Source organism: Ctenocephalides felis, unplaced genomic scaffold (assembly GCF_003426905.1).
Source record: "Ctenocephalides felis isolate EL2017-DRISC unplaced genomic scaffold, ASM342690v1 CF-g0.4_SCAFFOLD_01170, whole genome shotgun sequence".
Lineage (NCBI taxonomy): Eukaryota > Metazoa > Arthropoda > Insecta > Siphonaptera > Pulicidae > Ctenocephalides > Ctenocephalides felis.
Genome location: NW_020537324.1, coordinates 14,355,029 through 14,377,903, shown reverse-complemented (window position 1 = coordinate 14,377,903; position 22,875 = coordinate 14,355,029). Strand labels below are relative to the sequence as shown.

The 22,875-nt window shown below is 27.3% G+C and overlaps 4 protein-coding genes across 4 annotated transcripts in view; 1 reads left to right on the top strand and 3 right to left on the bottom strand.

Moving 5' to 3' along the window:
• LOC113366861 (polycystin-2-like) overlaps window positions 1-10,262 on the bottom strand; it is a 15,209-nt gene extending 4,947 nt beyond the window's left edge. Inside the window, exon 1 of the mRNA XM_026608511.1 lies at window positions 10,161-10,262. Coding sequence (XP_026464296.1) covers window positions 10,161-10,262 — 102 coding nt within the window. The remainder of the gene's footprint in view (window positions 1-10,160) is intronic.
• Window positions 10,263-17,977: 7,715 nt separating this feature from the next.
• On the top strand, window positions 17,978-19,400 carry LOC113365784 (dnaJ homolog subfamily C member 25 homolog). Its single transcript, XM_026607327.1, has one exon. The coding sequence runs from the start codon at window positions 18,076-18,078 to the stop codon at window positions 19,072-19,074; it is 999 nt and encodes a 332-aa protein (XP_026463112.1). The 5' UTR covers window positions 17,978-18,075; the 3' UTR covers window positions 19,075-19,400.
• A 48-nt stretch (window positions 19,401-19,448) lies between these two features.
• LOC113368171 lies at window positions 19,449-20,937 on the bottom strand. The gene is made up of 2 exons (XM_026609740.1): window positions 20,354-20,937; window positions 19,449-19,973 (listed from the first exon to the last, which is right to left on the bottom strand). The coding sequence occupies exons 1-2, from the start codon at window positions 20,869-20,871 to the stop codon at window positions 19,493-19,495; spliced, it is 999 nt and encodes a 332-aa protein (XP_026465525.1). The 5' UTR covers window positions 20,872-20,937; the 3' UTR covers window positions 19,449-19,492.
• Window positions 20,938-21,411: 474 nt separating this feature from the next.
• Window positions 21,412-22,523, bottom strand: LOC113366706 (smad nuclear-interacting protein 1-like). The gene is made up of 2 exons (XM_026608362.1): window positions 22,289-22,523; window positions 21,412-22,096 (listed from the first exon to the last, which is right to left on the bottom strand). Exons 1-2 carry the CDS (start codon window positions 22,375-22,377, stop codon window positions 21,484-21,486), a joined length of 702 nt encoding a protein of 233 aa, XP_026464147.1. The 5' UTR covers window positions 22,378-22,523; the 3' UTR covers window positions 21,412-21,483.
• Between the last annotated feature and the right edge of the window lie 352 nt (window positions 22,524-22,875).

The window sequence follows — 22,875 nt, the reverse complement described above, 5'->3', positions numbered from 1 at the left end:
ATTGATCTACATAACTATTAATTAGAGGAACGCAAAATAAATTTCAATTAATTCGAGACTATAATTTTTGTGATTTGAACTGAAATCATCATAATAAAAGTAGTGGCAGCTAACGAAATTGCTAATTCAAATAACATTATAAAAATTCTCTATTAGAGTTCGAAATATTTTTTGTCCATTACTGATGTTCACCAGACATAATTTCTTTGAAATAATACTTATACAAACAAACTTAAATTCAATTACATATTTTATCCAAGTTTTGGATCAACCTGTTCTATCCTACTAGAACAGAGTGAAAATGTATGTTGAATAGATAAATATTTATAGTTTTTTAAAATTTGCCAAGAGAATAAATGAATGGTTTACAAATTGATTTAGGTTAAAACCAATGATTAAATGCATAATTTCTTTTTAAATGACGAATAATTTTTTACTTCGAGGGTATCTTCCACTTCGAATTTTCATAATAATTTTATTGCTCTTCCTATTTTATTGCTGTGTCATAGGTATGATTTTATCTGGCCATTGCTAATTGTGTATTCAGAATAAGTGATCGTGATAATTAGCACTTGGTAAATTCCACTCTATAGCATCTAAATTAGGTAGTCATAATTCTATAAATCTAATGCAATAATATGACGTCAAACACTTATGTTTTGGATCATTTTATTTTCATTTATAGTTATTTTCTGAATATTCCCAAAATCATTTATAGCCATTTCATAAATTTTACTACTAGTTCTTATTATAACTAATACCGAGCTTTGGCTTGGAACCATTTATTTTTCTTTGTGAAATGTTGGTCCAAAATATTTCATTTGATATAAATTCTTCATAAAGCTTATGAAGCCTGACTGAATAAATAAATTACTAGAAATATATACAAAAATAGATTTTTATAGGTTTTTCATTAGTTTCTTTATTCTATGCGTATAACAAACATACAATATCGAAAATGTGAATAGATTTAATTAGAATTTGATCTCGTATGGCGGAAGAAGATTGATGATAGACAATTCTTAGTATTAGATCATAGATCTTTGTTTTGCATATTTAATTTGCGTCAATACTAATTTAAACATGAATTTAGTTCGAGCTCTAAGTTCTGGTTAATTTTGAACCGTACATTCAATGCGTCAAACTGGCGCCTTTTATCTTGAATATTTTTTATATCAATTTCGTTCTGTTTGTCATAAATAAGAAGTGGGTTTCCCGATTCTTCCAGGTTAATCCTATGATGTCGGTTTCTTTTTTGAGAAAAGGTAATGCCAATGAGGCTTTCTGCAACGGCCAAAAAATATGTCCAGTTCATAAAAAATATGAACCATTCATTTGTAATCTCATCCTTGTGGTTTGCCGATTTATCGACGTAATTTATTTTATAGGAATTTTATTACACCGACAACAGGAAATAATTACATGCCATCGATTTCGTTTTGGGAAATTCCTTTAATAAATGTTTCTGTATTTATTATTTCCGGGGAGAATTTGCGATTTTTATGAACCATTCAAAATATCGTCCGATCCTGAAATTTCGGTACGAATATATTTATTTCTTCAATTACAGTTAAATAAAGAAAACTTAATAAATAATGTTTTTATTTAGAGACAAACTACAATAGTACATTCTATTTTAATGTTGAGGTGATGTCATAATTATCTTCCAAATATACATTGTTACCCCCAGAATTATTCATTATTTATGAGTTGGTTTTTGATCCATTTAGAGATTCTATCAAATTTTAATAACTTTCAAAAGTAGTTAAAATTGCGTTTCAAGTGGCAATTCTAATCAGTTTTTTTAAACAAATATATCTTTAGATCCACTGATTATATTTCTACTAATTAAAGCTAGACAGATGCTTAAACTATTCATCTACCGAATCAAGTAAAATAATTCCAAAACTATTGTTCATTATAACACCACAATTTTCTACAAAAAGTGTGGTGTTATATATAACTTACCCCGTTTTTGAGGCAAGTAGAAACGACCAAAACCACAATAATGTCTCAGATAATTTATTCTCAACATTATAAAAAAAAAAAATAATATATATATATAATATATATAACACTTAAAATTTGCGATAATAAGAATGCAGCCTAATTTTATGTTAGATCAATCTTATATCACCTATCAAAAATGACGCACCTGCACAATTCTGTTTACTGCATCGGCTTGTGGGACAGTAGCTATTATGACAATATTATGCAGGGCGGTTTTATCGAGACAAAAAGGTATTTTAATATGGTTTAGGATCCTATTGTTACTATTTACCCTTTTACAATAAGCCGGCACTCCTATATAATTCGTAGATGTACTTATTTAAAAAAAAAACTAGGCAACTTCTGCAATGGGCATATTTGCTTACTATTCTAGTCTTAAATGTAATCAACTCATGTTGACTTGACATCAAACTAGGTTAAAACAATTAGTTTGCAGTACTTTCCTTACATTTTGCATAGATATATTTAATTAAAAGGCATGATTTTCTACATGAACGAACAAAAAACATGTTACATTTCACCCATTCATACTTCTTTTAAATTTTTACGTCTCTACTATATATTTATGCTTGCCTTAGATAACAAAAAATTATTCAACTGACCTGGAACATTTAATTAGTTTGTTATACTTAAACCTGTACATCATGTGATCCGTACCATAGCACTTTCGTGTAAAAAGTTTTTCGACGACAAAAGCACATTAAGTTTGCATCCGGGGCAGATATCGTTCGAAATTACCGCTCTCCGACACTGATGTCCACAATTCACAACACAAGGTAAAATATTTAGTGATATATAGTATTTTAATATCACAAGGTTAGATCATTCAATGGTAAAACATTTAGTGATAAATAGTATTTAATATCACCAGGTTAGATCATTCAATGGTAAAACATTTAGTGATAAATAGTATTAAATATCACCAGGTTAGATTATTCAATGTTTTGAATAAAAACTAGTGCAATTATAAGGTCACCAAGTCCATGTCCTCAAAGTCACCACTTGTAATGGATTTAGTTAGTGAATATTAGTAAGGCTATCATTTTAATCTGTAAAATTGAATAAAATTACAAAATTTCACTGATCCTTGAGAATTGTTAAGTAGATAGATGAATTTTGATTGAAATATTTTGTTAATCTATTAATAGAATGTGTCAGACTGCAAGTAGTGTGCGATTATCTTGTTAGCGTGTTCAAAAACACCGGTAATGGTTGTGAAGCGTCTCCTGATCTAGTTAGAATATATTAAATTAAATGCTTCAAGAAACATTAATCAGGTTATAAGTGATATATCATAGAACTTATAGAAAAAGTGTGGTATTCGAAAATATATCGGTCACTCGATGAGAGCTCCTAAGTGATAAAATTCGTCGCCATGTTGAATTCCGTAACGCTGGACAGGATGTGACTCATTAGAGACATTGCCGCTCTGCAGCGGAATACATGATTTTTGGCACAATTGTCTAACACAGTGGCACATGATGGCACTTTTTCACGTTGCTGGGTTGCACAGATTCTCATATGGTCTTAATAACGTCATTTCGGCACGCTTTTTGCGATTGACGCACGACCGGGCACGCGTTTGCTTTTATGACCACGTCGCACTGTTAACCGACATTTTACAGTCTGCGCTTCATGCGCCCGCCGCGACAGCACCGAGATTCACTTGCTGCGGTCCTCCGAGCTGCAACGCGCCTCGCAAAGTGTGCATCGCGATAGAAGACATAAAACTTCAATGAAACTTATATAATAATTATATCAGTAATAATTAACGATTATTTATTTTATTATTAACTTTCCGCAGAGTAAGTTATTGTAATCGTCCAAAATGATATTGAAATTTTTTGCATATCTTCACGTTTGAGAAGATTCTGAACATTTTGGCATTCTTTAGAAAAAAATTGATGTATGTGTGTGTTGTGTGGATACAATTTTTCGTCCACAATTTCAGGCACACAAAACAACCGATTTGAAATTATAAAAATGATATAAAGTATTTTATTCTAACTCCGCTTGATTAGGTTTTGTTTATTTACTTTTCATATAAACATATATCAACGCTGTCGTCCAATTAATAAGCTCTTATCTCTTGTCTATAAAAAACGAATAATGAAAGTTACATTTAATTGAAAATAATTGTTATTCTCCGAACATTTCATTACGGTACGCAAAGTTCCAGCAATTTGTCACCATTAGATATTAGATTATTTATTTATTAGTTTTTTATTAGTTGTTTTAGGTTCATTGCTTTTTTTCATATTTTTTTCTCTGTGTATTTTTCTTTTTTATATAGGATAGGGTTGGGCACAAAAAACTCCAATTTGGCTTTAAGTAATTCTATTGTCCAAACCGAATGAACTACATCACAACACATAACAAGTATCAAACAAATAACAATCAAACTATGTTCAGTAAAATTCCTAATGAATCCTAATTATACAAATGTATTCTTCTATTATTTTTCTAACATTTGTCATTCCTAAAATTTGTCATCCAAGAGGCAAACAAAACAAATGTCTTATTTTTAGTTTTGAAGGGATTTTACTATATAATAGCTACATTATCAAACAATGCGAAATATAAATTCCATGAGTAAATTTAGAAAAAACACTGTGTATAACCTTGATCAAGTATTTCGTCAAAAATATTTCATCATCAGAGTTGGAGTAACTATTTATTTAATGTATCTCTTGTAAAATTGCTCTTTTAAACTTAATTTTTATTTACAATTTTTTTATTGCTTACACCATTGCCAAGGAAAAGTCAGCCAAAGTTCAGTTGGTCATTTTTACCCCATCTATGTGTAAGATTTTTATAGAAGTTATAGAAAAAAATCTGTTGTATCTAACTTAAAAATAACAATACATTTTATAAAACAATTAAATAAACTAAATAAAACTAACAACGAAAAAAAATATTTTAGTTGTGAATTTTCAAACAATGCCATTTATCTTCTGATAGCGACGTTGTAATAATCAAGGTAAAGGTTGGTTTTACATCTTTTGCCTTCTGCTTTCAAATATTAAAATACATGGGTATATCCATGAATACATTAAAATTCTAATATTGCCCAGGGGTTTATCTTTATTGGGAATACACTTCACTTGTTTTTAATAATAATAATTTTGCCCTCTGCTTTCAAATATTAAAATACATGGGCATATATTTGAATACATCAAATTCTAATATTGTTAGGGGTATATCTTTATTGGGAATACACTTTACTTGTTTTAGTAATAATAATGAAAATTATATCTAGGTGTCCAATAAAAAGTAAATCATTACATGCATTTAAAATCTTAATGTATTAATTAGTAGATTATAATTCTTTAATTGAATAATTTGTCTGATTTGTGAATTAAGATTAGATTCCAAATTTGGTTTATACAAAAATCGGTCCAGTAGTTTAAGGGTTAATGACCAAACACGAATACAAAAATATATATATCATGTATTATATTAATGTGCTATTTGTTTAGCCACACTAGTTGCATCTAAATTTGCAATATAGCAAGATTTTAGGGTAGTTTTTGTCAACTGTTTCACCCAGGTAAATACCAAATATTTTTTCTAATTTCTAACATTCTCAAGTAAATTATTTAAAAAAAGTTAAATACATGTGAATAAAGTTGAAATAGTATGTATCCATTGAAGAATCTGTGGTCTTCTATTAAGTACCATGGTGAAGTATGGGTATGCGAACTATAACTATCTGCTAATTTATATGATCCAATCCAAAGCGCACAAATGTTTTTACTGACAGGGTTCGACAGCATGTCATTTTGATGTTTTACATTGCATTAATAACTATAATTTTGAGTGTTTGATGTCTTTTTCATTTTTTCAGAAAACCACTCAATTTCTAAATATTTCTTCTCTACAGTCTACAGGTAGATCTATTTCGTACAACAAAACTCTACCATCTTGAAGCATAATCTTTAACGCTTGATATTAACTATACAATTTGATCATGACGAACTTTCTTTCGGGGAATTGTTATAAAGTTTATGGGATGAAAAAAAAATACGGATGCTGCTTCAAATTCCTCGATAATTACATCTATGTGAATTCTTTAGAAATTCGCCTTTTTACTCGTGCAATCCGAGAACATTCCACAGCATCATTTTTGAAAAGCAGAATAATAAATCTTATTGGAACATGGTAGTAAGACAGATAATTTATTTTACTTCACTTTTTTGTATCACAGTTTTTAAGTTTTTTTTAAGAGGACCAAAATTTTGAATATTCGAATTTGTTATAGTAAATTTATTATCTATTGCATCAAATTATAAGATCCAAAATGCTAGATAATGATAGTGTTGCCATGGAGCAGGAGCGTGACCTGAGTTAAACTACAGCCTGATTCTGGAAAGAATTGTGTGAGACATTTCCTATTGCCATTTCACACCGCAGTTCCCGAAATGGACTATTTTTAATTGGGCACATATTGTTGATCTATATATTCAAGTAAAAATTGATATCTCTACTCATATAAGGTTATCCAGAGGATTCGGATTCACGGCCCTGTTTACACAAGACAGTGAGCTTAACCGTTACGCCATGGAATATTCACTTCTAGATGAGAAACAATAGCCGAATATTTTTATAATTAACATTCAAAATGTGATATTCAATCATAGAACCTTGATCAATTTGCCTGTTCTCCGTTTTCATCTGAATTCTCCTAACTTACCAATCGAAATAATAGAAAGTTAGTCTTGTGATCAGTTAAGAGAGCAATCAACAATTGGATCATCGAGTATATGTCATCTGTATTTTTATTTTATCACTTATAACCACATCTTGTCCATAGTTTGCCCTTGGAGCATTTTAATCTACCACCCGCGAGTATCGGCTCAATGCGAACAAACTTGTCTTCTTTATTGTTAGGACATTGAAAGATAATGAAAAAATAGCAATATACAGCCAATTCGTCGTTTGTTTGCGAAATATAATTAATCGGGCTCGATAAATTCACTTTCATAACCCAGAGAAATGATCGCAAAAAGTCACTTCACATGTACATTCGATATCAAATAGAGAAAATATATAAGATATCTTTTTGTGCGATGTTAGTATGTATGTAATTTATAAAATTATTCATTCAATATACTTAGATTTAATATCAACTACTTAATTGATTAATTAATTAATTTATTTATTCCTAAGAGATGAAAAATAATACAAAGATCAGAGACATCAATTTTCAAATGGCACTGCAAATCCTTGTATTTCAAGGCGTTCCTTTTGACTATCAATTAATTTGTATCAAATTCCGAAAGGATATTTAAAACATATGTAGACAATACCTTATACACTGTGATTAGTTAGTTAACAACCAAATGATATGATATGATATCAAGCAGTATGATATCAAATTTTCACTTGAGATTATAGATCTTGAATATAATTTCAAGTATAAATGGCCTTTCGTGGGTATTGCTGCAACACCAACACTATTATAAATACATATCTAATATTACAGTCTACACATAAAAAGGGAAGTATTTGACCACTGGGTTGTCTTCTAGAGAAAATTTTTAGATCAAGATATATATAGTAAAAACAGCTTACAGAATACGTAGGTCAAATTGCTGTTGAAAAGATTTTTTATTGAAAAATTTGCAGGATTGGTTTGGAATTTGATTGGATTAGAACTCACTTCGAGCAATGTTTTTTTCGGAAAAGTTTCTTGAATTGACCCGTAGAAATAAAATCGATAACTGGGCCTCAGTTTTTCAGGTTTATACAATTTGACCCACCCTAATATATATATGTACATGCATACGAGTGTACATATATATGATTGATTCAGTATTTATAACTTTTATATGATTGATTCAATATTCAACTTTTTCGACTGGCAGATGATAGTTTCATATATTAATTAAAATTAATTTTCATAAAAAATGTAGAAAATATCCAAGTTTTATTATTATTAACATTTGCTGTGCCTAATAACGTATTTGATCTAAAAAATATTATTTTTACTCAAACTATTCCGGTGTTCTGAAATAGTAATTAATTTTCTGTCTGTTTATGAAAAGCTCCTCATTTTATCAGAAATAAGACAATTTTGTAGACTTTCTGGTTTAGTAATATATTTTATTTATCATCTGTACTATTTTTTGTAAAATTTTATCATTAATACAAATTAATTTATATTCAATACCGTTTAAACTCGTGATAATAAATAACAATAAATTATATTGTTATTTCTAACCGTAAACCATATAATACTTGACTTTCTAGTTTGAGAATATTTTATGGACTATATAAAAAAATTCTTTTTTAATATGTTACTCAATATATAATATTAAATGAATTGAAGAATGATGTTTTCGGGAGGTTTTATGTTTTATCTCATGTGCGTGTTTTTTATATATTTTATTTTTCTATATTTTATTCCATATGTATGTTGTATATGGTGTTTACATTGTAACTTGAGGAACCAAATACATTACGGATTCTATTATCTTAGACTTGATTTAATAAGCTTTGCTATTATAGTAGAGATCCATCATATAAGGAAACGATGGATAGTTTTTCTATCATTAGGTAAGAATATAGAAAAGTCTCTTGAAAACATATACATACTATAGTAAAAACAAAAAATCGAGCATTATTATTACAAAGATAAAATAAAATATTATCTTGAATAAAATTAAATGAAACTTTCAAACACAGAGACCTTACTAAAAGTATTAAAATTATTCCTTTTGTGTTGATTTATCTTCAATTTTGTACATATTTATTCATTATTACTCTATATTTTATAATATTTTATAATAATAAATAAACAAATATGATTTTATGCTTATGACGTCGATCGATTTAATGTTTTGCAATTTATTTTATTAAGGATGTAACGTAATGCTCAATAAAAACTAATTCCACATAAAATTAACTAATCCGAATAGAACGCGGAAATAATTTTGCGTAATCAAAGTGAAAGGTTGAATGATTTATCAAAAATAATTTGCATCAAAATATTGAGAGAATATTAATAAATTGTGATAGAGGCGTCAAATTTATGATATGAAAGATCGGAAGAAAATTAATTTATTAAAAATTTAGTCAAATTTGTTTCGATTTCGATATGAAAATAAAGACTATATAGTTAACTGATATGTGTATATCAATATATATTTAATATATCATTTACTTTTTATATGATTTTATTTTTATTTTTTTAAAACATAGAATATAGTATTAGAAAAATTTAACTTTCTCTGATATATTTTTATTAATACTTTTATAATATTTTACAAGTAATTCTGTCTTTATTGCCTTCAGGGATATAAATGGCAACGGCAACATCTCTAATACATAGATGAAACAGAACCCGAATTTTTACACAGAATTTTATTAAATGTGGATCCTACTTTGTTCAAAATTGTGTCATTTTTTTATTAAAAGTAAAATAGTTAAAATTCTATTATCACGACTTATTTACCTGAAATTTTTAATTGATATATATTTGTAGTAAGCAAGTGGCAAACCTTGATTTTTCTTGTTTAGTTGATTATAGTATCTATTTTTTAAAATACAGAATACACCTATCCTCCGTTTTATAAGGTACTCGTTTTACACGTTTTCAATCTAACACGATTTTTTAAAATAATATTTTTTAATAAAATTTATTAATTTTTCATTCACACTAAATAATACTCTCAATAATAAACACTAAACTACACTAAACTACTCAATAATAAATAATAAACTATAATTGGCTAATATATACAATAACATTTTTATTTTACTGTCAAAATACAACAATACAAAATGTATGTTAATACGAATTCTTAGTAGTCTATGTCTATAATGGAAATATGTGTATAACATGAGAACTCCCCGTTTTATGACCCAAACTAAATTTTATGTGTGTATAAGCTAGCTTGTTTGATGATCAAAAACAAAAATAGAATGTTAAGTTTTATTTATCGCAATCAACTTATTGTTTATTTGTTGACTTTTTATACACATACATTGATCATATACATTTTATGAGTTATCTTTACAATTTCTTTTATTTGATTGTATATAATTATATAACATTCCATATATCCTTTCTTTTATCATTAATGTTATAAAATTGGTTGGGAGGAAGATTTTTTGCCTTACTATCTCCGTCCATAGTTCTGGCCTACCCTTTTCCATTTCTTGCACCCCATAATGGCGTACTCAGCATCCGCCTTAGTCACTCCACCAATCGCAATCAACTTATTATTAGGTGAATTTCTAATTTTCATTTTTAAAATTGAAATAAATAATAAATATTTTAAAATGTATTAAATGTGTTTGATATATTTATTTATCGTTCAATGTATTTGTAATTCATCATATTAGAAACTGATATAAAGGGCTTTTGTGAAGTGATCTTCGTTAGCACGGTTTTTCTATATAAGAGAGAATTTTTCGAGTTACACGGTTTTTTATGGAACTCATTTTTTGGGTAAAATTTAACTTTTTCTTATATATTTTTATTATACTCCACAAGAATATTAGAGTTTTTATGAGCTGCGTCGATATAAATGACTAATAGTCTTTAATAGGTGACTCGAAAGACGAACTTTTACACAAAATTATAAGGCTCTATTTCAGATAAAATAAATCGTGCTTCTGTTTTCCACGTAATCTTGCACTCAATAGATATCTTGCAATGTTGATGAAATAAGTCCTTAACGTTATAAATAATTGCTTCTTTCAAATCTATACTTTTCCTCAATCAAATGTCACAGCCGATTAAAATGTTATATTTACTCTTACATAATCTTAACGTTATGATGTAGTAAAAAGAGTATTATCGATTATTTTTTATTGCTTCGTATTTAATAATATTTGCACATGAATGAGCATCGAACTTGAATAAAGGTTTTAATGACAATTTTAATGTATTTTCTTTACGCGTTAGTAAATACATTTAAAATCGCAATAAAATCATCTCTTCCTGAGTTCGTAAACAAGTTTAATATGTTTATTTGGACTTGAAATGCTATATGAATGCGCTTTATTAAGTAGAAGATATTTTGACATCTCACTGAGGGATACCTCCTACTTGATAATTATCAAAATACTGAATTAACCGCTATTGTGCGGATTTGCACGTGGACACCGAAGTTTAAATGACTGTCTGAAAGTCGACGATAATTGTAATAGAAATAGAAATAAAAATATTTTTAAAAATAATTTTTAGCAACTTAATAAATAGACACGTGAGTTGCATTTCCTAACTACAATCATCAATAATATATTAATAAAAAAAAAAAATTAAAGTAAATAAAATAAAATTATTTACTTTTTCGAAGGCTATTGTGAGGAACTGCAAGTGGACACCGAAGTTTAAATAACTGTCTGAATGTCGATGATAATTGTAATAGAAACAGCAGTCGAAGAATTTAAAAAAAAATTTAATGACTATTTTGATAAATAATTGTATAAGTTGCCTTCCCTAACAAAAATCATCAATAATATATTAATAAAAAAAATAAGAATTAATTACTTTCTCGAATGCTGCCTTTAGTTACGACCATCTAATATTTTCTGAAATTATGCAGTTGTTTTTATTCGGTTATTAGGAGTCAACAAAGAGAAAATTTTTTTTTTTTTTTAAATTAAGGTCACCCCCGTGGATTGGTAATTAGAGCTATGGTCTCCACATCAGTTGCTCCAAGTTAGATACCCTTTTCGGATAGCTTGATATCAAGCAGTAGTAATCGCGGTTATTACTTGGAAATAACGATAGCAATATGTTTCCAAGTAAAATTAAATTAGTCTTTACTCAGTACTGCTGCATCAATAGAAAATTGTATAAGAGAAATAGGTATCAGAGAAATTATAATAAAAAATTCATCACTTAGAAATAGGACAACCATTTGGGTAGCCCATCTATGAATTAATAATAATAATTATATGGATTTTTTACTGTTGTATAAATATTTTGTACTATCTCTCACACCAGACTGAGATGCATAAAATTTATGTTAAAAATCAAATTTAAAAAATATATTTAAAATAATGAATTATTTTCTTTCTGTTATTATATGAAGACATTGACATGAATTCAGATTTTGTTTTATTAATTTATTCAACTGATGGCTTCTACAAGGTAACTCAAAAGTTGGTCTACGAATATTTGATCTATTTTAATTCTGATTTTAATAAATATAAGTAAAAATAGATATTACTACTGATTGATATCAGGTAGTCTATATAAGATTTGGTTGCAAGGTAAAGGCTCTTTACCACCTTTGTTTACGTAGCTTTTTTCCTTATGAGAGGCAAATTTGAAGTCATTTTTAAACCAAACGTTACACAGAAAGTTTTAGTTTCTGTGAAAAGTTTGATAAAGTTTGAAAAATTATTTAAATAGCAGTTTTAGCTATACTAATATCTCTGTTCATGAAACAGTTTCAAAAATATACTGTTTAAAAGTTTAAAATTATTTTTACAAAAAATGAAATTTATTAGCCATATTTAAACCTTCATTTGACTCAGAATAATGAAGAATAAATTTGTACTTTGTTGTATATAAAATAATAATTTTATTTTAAAATTTGATAATAAAGTTGAATGCAAATGAAAATGATATAATTTTTGCAAGTTTCGATGGAAAGGTACTTCTTCTTTTGTTAATAAGAATTTATTCATAATACTAATTCGTAATAAAGTAGATAATTAGAAAGAACACTTTAATATTTATCTACTAAGACTATAATTATAATTTCAATATTGTTATATATGATATTATTTCATTAAAAAAATAGTTTATGAAAATAGCTTATGCAAAATTTTATATATGCATTTCATTTTATCCAATTCTATTTAAAGTTTTAGCTAGACCTTTTATCCAATTTTATTTAAAGTTTAAAATTAATAGGCAAAATTGCTAATAATATAATAAAGTATGGGTAAAAAAATATTTGCAAAAAATAAAATATGTATACGTATACACAACGCAAAGACAGTGAAATCCAAGGAAATTGTTGTATCATCTATCCATATTATCTCAACATTTTTTGGCTAATTTCTTCCCCACTTACCTTTCTGTTGATCACCACAATTGAACCGAAAAACAAGTTGCACCAAGAAAAAATAATTTTCAAAAACCACTTGCAAAAGATTTTTTTAAATATGTTAGTAATAATTGTTGTAACTTTAGATATCGTCAAATTATCAAATAAAAGTTGTTAATATTATTTATATACAAGAAGACAGAGTGTTTCAAATGGATGGGGTTGGTTTGACACAGCACTACTGTCTTCGGCCGCGACAGATGATCAACTTATATACTGTTCAGATGACATATTTCTTCTGAAATCTTCTACGCATTCGCAAACATGATCTTATCAAATCCTCAACTTTTTTATTCGACGATTATTAGTGCATGTATACCTTTGGTAGTACTTGGAATATGGTTATTGGGTCCATGCTTATTAGTTCCTGATTGGGTCCAAATTTTAATTTAATAAAAATAAAATTTGAAGTTTTTTAAAGATTATTAATATCCATGATATAATACTATCCTAATATTAGATTTATTTAAAAAATCTGAACTATCGATAATTGATATTAAATTAAATTCAGTGTCTTATTTATAAATCAATTACTTATATTAGATACGGTATTCATACGCCTGATTGGATCCAGTACTGGATCCAATAAAAATAACTTAACATTTCCATGTTTATTAAAAAACACGTGTTTTTTAATAAAAATGGAAATGTTAAGTTATTTTTATAATGTGTATATGATAATATAATATAATATTGCATTATTTCAAGATTTATTACATCTGAACAATGCATCATTTATTGGTGTTTTTAAAATTTGCTAAAGGTATCATTCGATTAGGCAAAATTGTTGTTTTGAATTTTTTAAATCAATTTGTTTCCATTCAAGAATTTTTATTTTATTACATTGTATGCTCTTTTATATAAACCTTGGCTATATGTTTCATTAGTTTCAGCAAAATTTCATTCAGATCAATCAATCAATTTCCAATTATAGTAGTCAGAGAATCAAAATGAGTAGTATTAATATGGGAACTCATTAATATTATAATTGTATATTAATCTTTATATGCTAATGTTTTAAAAAAAAAGATAATAAACCGTTGAAAATTTACAATCGATTATAATCATAAAGCCTAAATTATTTCGTAAATTTACAATAAGTAGTTTAAGGATAATACAAATAAAAATGTAGCACCTTTAGTCCCAAATTTTTACTTTGTAAGATCTTTTTTATACATTCAATCTTATGCTTATTTTTACCTATTTTATTTTTTATTGGTGATTATAATACACTTGTAACATTTTTTGAACAAAAGAACTGATTCAGAAAAAAAACTTTTTGGACCAAAATTAAGAAATTAACTAGGTGTAAGTAAAATTTTGCCTTAAAGCTACCTTAAAGTAGCAGACACTTTCCGATATCTATGCCTAATCCACCTAATCAATAAGAATTTATTTTAGCTACTTTTAAAATTGTTACCATATTTTGAAACTTTTATGCGATTCCTAAAACTTTGATGAATTGTTATAATTGCAAAACCTTTCGGGAGGGCTATGATATTTTAGGAAGTTAAGAAAAACCATATAATCGACAAAAAATATTTTTCGACAATTCGTCTCAGCAGATCTTTACCAAAAACTATTTAGCACGAATCCCAACATTTTCCGGATATTTTTGGAATTTTCATAATTGGTTTATGATTTTTGGCGAAAACATTGACAAAGAATTCTGATATTTAATCTATATATTTAATATTCTGCACTAATAGGCCAAATAAAAAATAACTATAAAGAAACGGCTGGGCTGATCGTAGCGCAAAAATAATTAATGCGACTCCTTATTGATCTTCATCGATAAAGATGTGCTTTAAATTTGTTCTACCGATTTTTCTAATTTAGGTGTCAAACGATTCAAAATGATTTGAAATGTTGACAAACTATAAAACTAGCAATTAGCATATATTGTACTAATAGGCTAAATATTAAATAACAATAAAAAAACGGCTGGGCTGATCATCGCGCAAATTAATTAATGCGACTCCTTATTGATCTTCATCGATTAAGATGGGTTTTAAAGTTTTTGAAATTTGTTCAACCGATTTTTCTAATTTAGGTGTCGAACGATTCAAGATGACTTGAAATGTCGAGGAACTATAAAATTAGCAATAAGCAATTAGCATATATTGCACTAATATGCTAAATATTAAATAACAATAAAAAAACGGATGGGCTGATCATTGCGCAAAACTAATAAATGGGACTCCTTACTGATTTTCATCGATAAACATGAGTTTTCTAATTTAGGTGTCAAACGATTCAAAACATCTTAAAACGTCGAAAAACTAAAAAATTAGCAATTAGCAATTAGCATATATTTAGAGTAATTTTGAAGTCTTGCGACCAATATTCGAGTATTCTTCATAAGAAACGTGTAACTTTTATCAAATCAAAATAATATTTTATTTTGATTTTAAGTTATATGTTACCCATAATCTCCTAATAATTCAATATTTCCAGATTATTCTGGTTTGATACAAAAATAATTTTAGCCGTCGTTTCTGATTTCTATATAAGATGCACGTCAATGAAGCACCACCGTCCCTAAGAGAGGCTGATTAGGAGTATTCATTCCTCGTCTCATAAAGAGCAATGATTTCTTATTACACCCATGTAAATATAATCCTGTGAGAAAAAGAATTTCATTTTTTCTCAGAAAAAGTGTATAATAATAGTAATAAAACTCGGTTTACAAGCTTATAGGTATTAATCAAATTAATAATAATTTGCCGATCTTTGTGGGTTACTTTTTCATTTATTTATTTTCATAACTTTGTCCTAGATGAGTGGCTCTAAAAAAAGATATGAGCAAATGATGTCATGCTTTCTTTTCAAAGGCAATCACTTCTGCATGGCGCGGAGTAAAGGAAAGGGTAGTTTATATAGGAGAGTTTTTTGCGCACTTTTATATATTTTCAAATAAACATTAAATAGAAATTTTATAGGATATAGATACATATATATGTATAAAAATAAACAAAAAAGTTTTTATAAAGACGTCAATACAGTTCTTAAAATTAAAATATTCAAAAAAAAAACTGTCTTTCAGTCTTTCAACAGTTTTCTTTCAACTTTCATTAGTTTCAAACAACTTAACATGGTTGTTGGTTCATATTCATAAATTAATTAGTAGTAGTTGGTTAATTCTAATTTAATTTTTTATATTGATTTTTTTTTTATTAATATGACGGTTATACCATACTTTTCTTCATTGTGAGGTTCGCATGTTTTTTAAAATGTGTTTTTATACACTGAAGAAGAAGAGTCAAATTGGGAATCGAAACGTATTAATTTTTTTTATAAAAATTTGGAATCTAAACAAATGGAAGACGTAATGCATTTTTTAATAACCTAATTTAGTTTTTCTCTTTCAGAACTAGATGTATGTTGTATAAAAAAACCTTTTTGTTTGCAAATATCTTTCACCATCTGAAATATTATTTATATATTATATGTTTTATCTTTATCATAAATGTATATTTGATGTTCCTTTATCAGACTAATTTCTGTTAAATATTTTAATTCATACTCAAATGTTTTCCCTCAGAAATCTTTTTTTTTTAATTTCAAGACATTTCATTGTTCATTCATAAAATAATGATTTATTAATTCTCATCTGACAAGATTTATTATAATTATTAATTATATTGAAATATATACAATAAAATAAATTTTTCTCTATAAAGCTTAAAAACTAGGGATCAGTGGCATTTTGCCGTAAGGCAATTTGTAAAATCTTCCCAATTTGTGTAAATAATTGACTTTACCAACAAGAATTGATATTTATAAATTTTTAATTTAATTTAATTTAGTGATGTTAGAGTTTTCAAAATTTGACTCAAACCACTTTTTCAAACACTGTTAAATGTTTATAATTCAACCACTTAAGTTAAGACCACGAAACCTATGATCACACAATGTTTAATGAATATCATCAACAACTATTTTTTTTACAACAAATTACTATTTTTTTTACAACAAATTAAAAAAGAAAATGAGATTTGTGAAGTTTATAATTATATTTAATTACAGGTATCATATTGAATACAATACAATAATACAAAAAGTATAAAAAGCAAATCATCAAATATGATTGGTTTATGATTTGCTTATTCCAATGTGGGTGTGCTAATTTATATTACAATCTATATTTAACTTCCCGTGGGGTAAGTTATAGTAATCGCAAAAAAATTAAAAATGATAATTTTTATATATCTTTACGTTTCAAAGGTTTTTGAACATTTTGGCATACCTTATAAAAAATGGATGTATAAGTGTGTATGTGTGTGTGTGCGGATACAAATTTTCGTCGACGATTTCGGGAACATCGATCTACCGATTTGAATAATTCAAAAAACATTCGATTCGTATTGATAAGGAGATGTGCTGGTTAGTTTTTGGCGTAAGCAGGTCTAGCCGTTCCGAAGATACGGGGCAAAAAGTGCCAAAAACGGTAACTCAGTTTTTAAGAGAACGGGGAGTCCGATTTTAACAATTCAAAAAACATTTTACTTGTATTGACAAGATGAAGAACTGAATACATTTTTGGGAATGCAGGTTTAGCGTTTATGGATTCTCAATAAAAATAAGTTAAAAAAATGTCATTTGGCGGTCAAAAATGTTTATTGGACATATGTACATCAATTTATCAGATATTCTATAGAGATTTTAATAATGTGTACACATTTTGTGTATTTTTTTGGGTTACGTACCAAGATTTCCAATTACGATACGGGAAGTTCCAGCAATTTGCCTTAAGGCACGATGCTATACACCCCACTAGTTTCTTTTTGAAATCCAACGGTTTTGAATTTTTCCGCCTTAGTCTAGTAAAAGAAATTCTAATGGATGGCAATACTACTGTCACGTAGGTACTTATGTAGGTTAGAATTTCACCGACATGTGTTTGACGTGTTATAGTTTTTGCAATATACACATCACAAATTTTAAATAAATGAGATTCTTATAAATAATTTGTAGTACACTTTTTAAAATGATCATCAACAAGTTTTATTTAGTTTTTATAGTATTAGTTTTAGACCAAACAAGCGCACATTTGTTAGAAGGCTTATATTGCGGTAAAGATAATTGTTACGAGATTCTCGGAGTTACTAGGTCATCTACTAAGTCAGAAATTTCAAAAAGTTACAGGCAATTAGCTAGAAAATTCCATCCAGATTTACAAAAAGGTGAAGACAAAAAAGCAGAAGCTACAGAAAAGTTTAAAGCCATAGCTACAGCCTATGAAATTTTAAAAGATGAAGAAGCTAGAAGTGATTATGATTATATGTTAGACAATCCTTCTGAATATTATGCCCATTACTATCGATACTATAGAAGGCGTGTAGCACCCAAAGTAGATATACGAATCGTTTTAGCAGTCACTATAACTATTATTTCTGTTATTCAATATTATGGAGCTTGGCAAAGATACGAGACAGCTATAAGTTACTTTATGACTGTTCCTAAATATAGACATAAAGCCTTAGAACTAGCCAAGGTAAACAACGATGCTGCAGGAAAGAAAAAGACTAAAAATAAACAAGAACAAAAAGAAGAGCTAGAGAAGTTAATAAGAATGGTTATTGAAGATAATATGGATATTAAAGGTGCTTATGCAAAACCTGACCTTTGGAATATTCTCTGGGTTCAACTAATAATATCACCATACACAATCACAAAATATATTATCTGGTATACATCCTGGATTTGGAAATTCGATATCTTAAAAAGACCTTATGGAACTGAAGAAAAATTATATTTAATACGTAAAAATTTAAAATTAGGAGAACATCAATTTAATGCCATTGAAGAACATACTAAAGAAGAATATTTAGAAGAGGAGTTATGGATAAAAGATAAATTTATTGCTTGGAAAAAAATACAAGAAGAAGAAATGAAAAAGAACTTAGCAGAAAATGCAAGAGCAAAAGCATATCGAAGATACATGAAAAATCATGGTGTATCAAGAATGACATTTGATGATTCATAAATACAAAAGTATTATAAAGTTTTCTTAAATAGGGCTCCCACTGTTTGCAATAAAATTTGCTCATATGGCTCATATTCTATCTAATTACCTTGTTACTGATAATTCCTTAAGTAATAAAGTAAGCTCTCTGTTATTGAATTTTTGCATCTTCATTTAAATCTACCCATATTTTTCATAACTTGGTGAGATATATTATTAGTCTTTCAAACTTGTTTATTACAACTTGTGACAACAACATATTAGCATTCTTTTATTGTAAATTGTGCATCCTAGAGCCTTGTGTTCAAGTTGTAAATGCCAAATAACACAGTTACTAAAATTCTTAGGCCACAATTTATTTATATATTTATTATATTATTTTTGTGTATGTTTGTTATAAAATATATTGAATGAAAATTCACATACCCTCTATATATTATTATTTGGGTTTACGATAACAGTATTTATGCAGATTTCGATAAGTTGTTCTTAAATTAAGTTTAGAAAGTATTGTTTCACGTTTATCATCATCCTGTTGTTGAAATTCGGGTTGGGGATTATTATCCATTATTTTAAAATGTTGTGGTTTATATTTGCGAGCTGTTGAAGATTTCGGTAACACATGATCAGGTGTATTTAAATTTGACATAATTTTTGGAACGTCTATGATGTCATCAATGGAAATATCACTGACTCTCTTGAAAGAATTGGAAGTATTGTGTGAAATTCTCTTTTTCACGTCTTGAGCTATTTCTGATTTTTTCACTGCAATTTGTAATTTGTTCGGTTTAGGTTCTTCTTCTATTTGTTTTTTCTCTGTGTCCATTATATCTTTTACCTCACAACTGTTTTCCAGTTTAGAATATTCCATTTCTAGTTCTCTTTTCTGTTGTCTTGATAATGCTATAGCTGCTTTCAGTCTAATTTAGTACAAATGACTTGATAAGTGATATAAAATCATTAAAACAGAGTTGTAGAAAACAATATATTTTTAAACGAAAATATCTCAAGCTATATTAGAAGTTCATATTGCTGTAGTATTTAATATCACATTTAATATTTTAGTTTTTAAATTGAAAGTACTAGGATTTTTAAATTAAATAAATTTGCTTTAGAAGGAAAATATATTTGGTAATAAGATGGATTGCTCAGTTTATAGAAAAATGATTGCCTCAATTGTGAAGATTAGACTCCAATGACATAATTCTTTTTATAAAATATGTAAAACTTATTTCTAATACTTATATATATATATATATATATATATATATATATATATATATGTACAAATGACGCTTACCTTAATATTTCTGATCCTTCATTGTACTCTTCTTCCAACTTCTCATTTTTATCATGAAGTTCTTTGATTTTAGTCTCACAATTATTTATTTCTGACAATGTATCTTCTAAAAGTTTCTTGAGTGTTTCATTTTCAGAAATAGCTAATTGTACAGCTTTAACTTCATTTACAATAAATACTTCTTCATTACCAGGTTTATGCGAAGACTTTTTGCAAAAATCCTCAATTATTGAAACACATCTACTAACTCCATAGTCTCTGCAAAAATTTCTGACATTGTCACAATGAAACTTGCGGTTATTTCGAATTAATTCACGATTATGTGTAACATATTTAGTTCCTTCATTTAAAACTTTGGTTTCTTCTGATATTAAATCTTGCAAAGTAGAATATTCTATAAATTTAATATCATTGGCAGATTTCTGTTCGGCTATAGCGATTTTTAATGATTCTACTTTTTTTATCTTTTCTTTGATTTCGTAATCCACTGTAATATTTGATGCTTTTGTGTTCAACATAATAAAGACTTTTAAGGTTTATATTCGTCATATTTTTTTAAAACTAAATATTTGCGTTAAAATTGCAAACACACAACGCACACAACGTAAATTTTTCTTATTTGAAGTTTTATCTTTCTTTTTGAGAACTTCACACTTGTTATCAAAGTGTGGCCAACCTAGAAAATAATATATTAATTATATTATATTTTAATATTTGAATTAATTTATATATTATTATATTTTATATATATTAATTTTTAGATTGCCATTATTTTACTATTAATTACCAATGATCAGATTCTTTAAAAAAATGAAATTTAATTGTTAAACCATAAAATATTTTATACATCTTTTATAGCATTAACTTCATTTTCAATCATTGTTCTATGGTAATCAAATATATTAATCTATTAATTAAAGTACATGTAAATTCTTCCCATGTATTTTAACAGTTGATACATAAAGATTTAAATAAATCTTTTGGTAGAAGAGGATTGTTTTAAAACTAATTAAAACATTCCAATTGTGTTTCCTCATATGTGATGTGAGTAATGATAGAATAGTATTATTTTATCTATATTTATTGTTCATATAAGTATAAGTACTTAATATACAATCTAAACTAAAATTTTATTCATCTTCTTTTTTTATCTTCACTGGCAAATCATCTCCACTGGCAATGTCATCATCTTGTGTTTCGTCTTTGCTGTTTTCATGTAATAAAACATATTCCCTAGAACTATATCCAAATTTTATAACATCCTTCTCTAAAAGCTCCACATATTTTTTAGGTTCAATTTTATTATTGTTAACATATGTGCCATTGGCAGATTCTAAGTCTATTAAATAAGGCCTTATTCGTTTTCCAGTAGATCCATCATCCCTTTGAAATGTAACTAATCTATATTGAAGAGCTGCATGTTGTTTGGAACAAGAAGGATGATCTACTGGCAAATCAACTACTTTACGATCACGACCAATGAGGTAACAACTTTGTCTGTGTATGTACAAAGTAGGCATTGCTGTTTCTCCTTTGAAGGGGTAAAAGCGCCAACGCCTTTTAGGTTTTCTGGCTTCTGGAGGCTCAGCATACTTTATTACAACTCCGTTAAATGTGTTTACATCTTCAGTTAGTTTGCCAGAAAGACCAAAATTAGGTTGTTCTTTTTTTACTTCTTTAGGTTCTGTTTTGATTTCATCCTTCTCTTTTTTTCCCCATGAATATTCCTTATGTGAATCTCTCCTAGGGAAATGAAAGAAATTAAAGAATTGCTTGGCTACATATTAAAAAGCTAGTGCTCATCACTAGGTCTTTCATTAGCAGATTGGTTATGCTAATAGTAACCTTATGCAAACTTTTATAAACCATTTATATATTTTGAACTATAAATTAAAAAGCAAGCAATTTAAAATTACTATTAAATAAATTACTAACCTGTCGTCATCGTCGTATTTTCTACGATGATGCCTACTAGGTTTTCGTCTATCATCATGTTCATGTCTTCTTTTTCTTCTTGAATCCATTTTAATACGAAGATAAACTTACAAATTATATTTTAATCAAATGCACTTGCAAATAATAATAAAAAGATATAATAGGAAAAAGATTTTAGTTACAGATTTTAAGTAATTGTGTTTTGCGCCGAAGCACGCGTTTGCTGTAAACGTCAAACGTCAAATGAAAACTTAATGTAAATAAAATTTGTTTAAGTTAAGCATTCTAGATAATCAAAAATTAAAAATTATTTAAACGTTTTTCAGTTATTGAAATCTATGAATTTTGTGAGTTGCTTATTATTCTAAAAGAAAAATATATTAAAACTTAAATGTTAAATAAATATCACCATACTAATCGATGACAGTTTGTTAATTAAAAAATAAAATATAGTTGGGTTATTTAGCTAGTAAGTTTTAAAATATTGTTAATATTAAGCTTATATATTTGATATTGAATTTAATTTTATTTAGTTTGAGGAATTATCTTTACAAACAGACATAGAGTTCTTCTTTTTATTTAAACTT